This window comes from Ranitomeya variabilis, chromosome 2, assembly GCF_051348905.1.
Source record: "Ranitomeya variabilis isolate aRanVar5 chromosome 2, aRanVar5.hap1, whole genome shotgun sequence".
Lineage (NCBI taxonomy): Eukaryota > Metazoa > Chordata > Amphibia > Anura > Dendrobatidae > Ranitomeya > Ranitomeya variabilis.
In genome coordinates, this window is record NC_135233.1 from 1,092,093,495 (window position 1) to 1,092,099,494 (window position 6,000).

At 42.0% G+C, this 6,000-nt stretch overlaps 1 protein-coding gene across 7 annotated transcripts in view; it reads left to right on the forward strand.

Annotated features, from left to right (window-relative positions):
- NCOA1 (nuclear receptor coactivator 1) overlaps positions 1–5,603 on the forward strand; it is a 313,199-nt gene extending 307,596 nt beyond the window's left edge. For 4 of the 7 annotated variants that reach the window (XM_077291759.1, XM_077291758.1, XM_077291764.1 and 1 more), the window contains 3 exons: positions 3,346–3,529; positions 4,909–5,001; positions 5,404–5,603. In XM_077291759.1, coding sequence (XP_077147874.1) covers positions 3,346–3,529; positions 4,909–5,001; positions 5,404–5,574 — 448 coding nt within the window. In that variant the 3' untranslated portion in view covers positions 5,575–5,603. The remainder of the gene's footprint in view (positions 1–3,345; positions 3,530–4,908; positions 5,002–5,403) is intronic. The other 3 variants (XM_077291761.1, XM_077291762.1, XM_077291763.1) reach the window with 3 other exon arrangements.
- Positions 5,604–6,000: the final 397 nt, after the last annotated feature.

Here is a 6,000-nt window from a genome sequence, read left to right on the forward strand (position 1 = left end):
CTAGATTGCCCTATCACTGCCCCAATAAAGTTTGATGCCTACTATAGAGCCCCCCAAACACAGTATGATATCGCCACAGTGAATTCCTCCACAAGCTCTGTATGGTGACCCTACCATACCTGTTATGATCCTAGTGGCTTAGGATCACAAATCTAACCAGCTAAGTAGAAAATAATAGGACGAGCTCTGGGGATGTGGTAACTGGACTAACCGCAAACCTGATCCTAACCGCACACACTATAGGCAGCCGTGGAACGTTTCCTGAAATCCTAGACGTCTCTTCACGGCCTGAGAAACTGACTACCCCTAAAGAGAAAGTAAAGACCTCACTAGCCTCAGAGAAATCCCCCAGAGATATAGATGCCCCCCACAAATAATAACGGTGAGTTAAGAGGAAAAGACAAACGCAGAGATGAAACAGGTTAAGCAAATGAGGCCCGCTAACGCTAGAGAGCAGAAAATAGCAAGGGATCTGTGCGGTCAGTAAAAAACCCTATGCAAAAATATCCACGCAGAGAATGCGAGAACCCCCACACCAACTAACGATGTGGGGGGAGCAACTCAGCACCCCAGAGCACCAGCAAGCAGGGAAATCACATATTAGCAAGCTGGACAAAAACTCATCATATACTAGGAAACATCTTGAACACAGATGAGCAAAAATAAGCAAACAGAACTTAGCTTCTCTTGGAGAGACTGATAACGGATGTAGACAGGAGCAATCAGAATAGCACTGAATACAACGGCAACAGGCAAGGAATGAAGGACCAGGTGGATTAAATAGGAAACCTAACTAGCAGATGACGAGACAGCTGATCCTGCCAGAAACCTGCAAAATAACAAAAAGAGCCACCAGGAGGAGCCCAAAGAGAGAACTCACACAGTACCACTCATGACCACAGGAGGGAGCCCGGAAACAGAGTTCACAACACATACCCCCCTCCGCAAAGTACGTTGACTCCACTACAGTATAATGGGCCACACATAGTCCTGCTTACAGAATAATGGGCCCAACATAGTCCTCCATACACATCAATGTGCCCCATATAGTGCTCCGTACAGTATAATGTGCCCCTCGTAGTCTTCCATATAGAATAATGGGCCCTACATATTTCTCAATATAGAATAATGTGCCCCACATAGTCCCCCATACAGTATAATGGGCTCCACATTGTCCTCCATACAGAATGATGTGCCCCACATATTCCTCCATGCAGAATAATGGGCCCCACATAGTCCCCCATACAGTATAATGGGCTCCACATTGTCCTCCATACAGAATGATGTGCCCCACATATTCCTCCATGCAGAATAATGGGCCCCACATAGTCACACGTACACTATAATGGGCCCCACATATTGCTCCATACAGAATAGTGGGCCCCACATAGTCCCCCATACAGTATTAATGGGCTCCACATTGTCCTCCATACAGAATGATGTGCCCCACATATTCCTCCATGCAGAATAATGGGCCCCACATAGTCACACGTACACTATAATGGGCCCCACATATTGCTCCATACAGAATAGTGGGCCCCACATAGTCCCCCATACAGTATAATGGGCCTCATTTAAAAAAAACAACTCTCCACATTCCCCCACTGCTTCTGTATCGGCAGTGAGCGCTCTGAAGTTCGGCACAGCGAGCGTGAAATAGTGATGTCATCATGGCCACTGTGCTGAGACATCAGACCCAGAGGGAGAATGATGGAGGCGTGCTCTTGCATAATTGCTGTCAACTGTACAGTTGAAAGAATGATGCTGTGGGGCAGAGGTGGTGCCAGTCTCATGGGCCAAATATGATCACCCCGTGGGCCAGAGTTTGAAAGATATGACTTAGACCAAAGCCTTTTCGATCCTGCCAGAGGTGGAGTCTAATAGGCTGCCTGTAAGCATAATACTGACAAGCCAGGATAATACACTGCACTACATAAGTAGGTAGGTAGTGCAGTGTATTATTTATGCCATCAATGGATCTCATGTTTAGGTTCTTTTGTGAGATTATCAGATATCATCATTAAATAAATTTACCCCCAAAAAAACGTTATCCTAGTTTGATAAAATTGTGTAAAATTGTTACATTTGAAAAAAATAAAAAATAATAATAAAAAAAACATATTTGTTATTGCTGTTTCTGTAACAACCCGTTCTCCAAAACCATTTAATTTATAGCACAAGCAGAACAGAGTAAAAAATAGCAAAAATAAACCCAGAATTGCTGTTTTTTGTTCATTTTGCTTCCCAAAAATAGAAATAAAAAGCAATAAAAAACTGTCGAATGTATCATTAAAAATGACAGCTTGTTACACAAAAAAAAGAAGCAATGAACATTAAAACTTATCACTCTCAGAATCGAAAGACAAACAAAAAATACTGTTTTCTTTAGGAAGCGATTTTCTTAAGCAAAAGTAATAAAAATAAACTAAAAAAACGGCACAAATTGGGTATCAGTGTAAACGTATGAACCTGTATTATAAAATTGTATCATTATTTATTTCACTAAGTGAACGCCGTTTAATAAAAATGCGAACAACAATGTCAGAATTGCTGTTTTTTGTTCCACCCTCCTGCTAAAATTGAAATGAAAAGTAGCCAACGAGTTATTTTAATAAAAAAATGGCACCAGCAAAAACTACAGCTTCTCCCACCATAAAACCTCCACACAGCTCTGTATATGGAAATATAAAAAGCTGTATCTCAAATATAGCGACCATAAAAAAATTATACTTTTTGTACCAAAGTATTAAATTATAAAAATATATATATATAATTGATATTTTTAAATCAATGTGAAGAATACATTTAAAGTGTCTGTACTGACAAAAAAAAAATTGATTCTGCCTCCCAAAAAAAATAACAAAATTATATATGTACAAAAAAAAAAACTTGATAACAATGAAAACTACATTTTCTACACTACATCTTCTACAGCTCCAGTAATGGAAAAATTGTACAAGAAAGGCTCTCGGGAAAATGGCGACACAAAAACAATTTTGTTGTTTGTTTTCAAAAATTGTAGTTAAATAAAATAACAGATAAAAGAGTGATAAAAAAGGAGCTCCCTGATGGGAAGTCGGTTAAGTCATTCTACAGCCAGCAATAGACAGGACAACTCAGAGGATACAGAAAGCAAACGGTGCAAAATTTTTGATGAAACCCAATTGCAAAAATAATTTTAGACCAAAATATATGCATTTAGGTTCAAAAGGGAAAAAAAAGCCACTAAATGTGGACTACGCCTTTAAGCTGACTGCCTGCTTTTAGTCCTGCTGATTGCAGTGATTAGCAACCATTGGTGGTGACCAGTCACTCCTGTAACGATATCTTATCCTGCTTTCACAGTGTCTTCGGGCAAGCGGGACAGACCCAGCCGGCCTCAGGACAGCAAGGAATGTACAACAACATGAGCATCACAGTGTCCATGGGCGGCAACAACGCCGGCGTCCAGAATGTCAACCAGATGACGGGGCAGATGCAGATGAGCTCCCTGCCCATGCAGGCCATGAACAGCATGTGTACGGAGCAGGTCAGTGATGGGGGTGTATATGCCATACAGCATCATACACTATAAATACCAGCCGTCCAATAGGACTGACCAGGTTATCATTGCGTTTGGTATAAATTCTATCACCACATGTCTAACAATTTACCAGTAGATCCTAAGAAAACCTCCAGACTCCGCATTCATGATCTGCAGGTTTCTGAGTCTTTGTATCAGAATAATTAATTGAAAGGTGGTGTGTCCAGGATAATATCAGTGTGGGGATCAATTATTGAGGTCAGTCATTCTTTGAAGAAACCGGTGTGAATCCGGTGGCCCTTATCTAAGGGTGAAGTCAGGACATGTTGTACATGCAGTTCTCCTTGAAAGCCTGAGAAATATGGGTCGTTCGAGACATTGTTCAGAAGAACAGTATTATAAAGTTGATTAGAGAGGGTAACACTTATACAGAAGTGCAGACAATGATCAGCTGGAATGATCTCCAATGCTTTATAATGGAAAACCAAACCAGAGAGACGAGGAAGAAAAGGGAAGGCGACCATTTGAATGGACGGGAGAATGGCCAGAATGGCAAAGGCTCAGCCAATGATCGGCTCCAGGATGATCACAGACAGTCTCACATTACCTGTGAGGACTGTGACAGAAGACACCTGTGTGATGCTAATCTCTTACCAAGAAGTCCCAGCAGAGTCCCACTGTTAAATAAAGACATGTACTGAAGTGGATACAATTTACCAAAGAACACATCAACTGGCCTAAAGAGAAATGGAGAAACATTCTGTGGATGGATGAATGTAAAATTGTTCTTTTTGGGTCCCAACGCCGCAGACAGTTCATCAGACGACCCCCAAACTCTGCATTCAGCCACAGTACACCCTGCAGACAGTGAAGCATGGTGGAAGCATCAAGGGCAGAGGTTGGTGACTCTGTGTAACATAGATGTGAAGCAGCTCTAAAAAACTGTGGGGAACAACGGAATATTAGGTCAGTGATTGACAGGAATGATCAATCTGAAAATAATACAAAAGACAAATACAGACACGGCTATTTATTAGCGCGGACAATGTTCATTCTTTGTTATTTTCTGTAAATATCATATAATTATCTACGTTTCTCTTGATGATGTGAATTAGAGAACAGTGCGATGTTCCCAACTAGGAGAAAGATTCTATGATTAACTCTGGTTTCTGAACACACTGATATTATTCTGAACACTACTGTATGGTGCTGAGATTGCACAGTGCATAAATACTACCGCCAGGCAGTGCACATATAACAGTGCAGCCTACAGAGCACAATATTCATAGTACAGTATAGGGGAGGATGATATATACATTTCCATGGAATTGATGTAAGAGTCTAGAACATTCCGTGGCACCTACTAACTGATCCCCGTCTTACAGCAGGTGAATGATCCATCTCTGAGACCAGGCGGACTTTACTGCAACCAGCTCTCCTCAACGGATCTGCTGAAAACGGAGCCGGACACGGGGCAGGTAAAAATAAATGGCACCATCCCAAACACTGATAAATGGTCAGCTCCTAGTCAGCTCCACTAGGTTGGGAACCTGATGGCCACACATAAATTAATTAACGTATATCTCTGGGGCACATATGGCAGTGTAGCATATCTCTGGTCACACATATGGCGGCACAGTGCATCTCTGGGGGAACACAGCGATAAAGTATATCTCTGGTGGCACAGCTCATCTCTGGGCACATATGCACTGACCCAATATCAGACCATGTTGGGAGTTGTATTCTATTCATTTTATTTTGCCACCATTGCTCAATCCGACAGATTAATTTTACATGGCGTTAGCAAATGCCCTGGGAGGTAAAGGGGACAAACTGGAGATGGGTGTAGCGTAAAGTATCTAATATTCTCTTTTTCCCAGCAGGTACAACAAGTGCAAGTCTTTGCAGACGTTCAGTGTACAGTGAACCTCGTGGGCGGGGACCCATACCTGAACCAATCAGGATCCATCTCTACACAAAAGACCACCCCTGGACCCCAAACATCACAGGCTCAACAAAAGAGCCTTCTGCAACAGCTGCTGACGGAATGATAGCCGGGCTTTGCTAACGGGAGAGATTTTTTAAAAAAATCACGTGAAACACGGGCGATTTCTAGAAGTATATATACACGGCATATATACATGCTATATCTTTGCAGAGATGTCCAATATCTCTTACACCGCAGCCATCCTTTTGGGGGACGAAGACTGCAAAGCAAAAGACGTGTTGTAAAACGTCAGAAAATAAAGGAGAGCGGAAGGGGAGAGAAAAACACTCAAAAACATTTGACGCAGTTTCTTTTTTGTTAACAAATCCCCCTGGAGCCTCGTGTCCTTTTTCGGATCGTGATGGGACTTTTGGTGAAAGAGAGAGACAGACAGAATGAGAGCTGTAGGGCTGGGACAATCGGACCCTCGGTCCCCCTTTCGAGCCAAATGACAGATGATAGTTATTTTTGTACGCAGTTGCTGTGATGA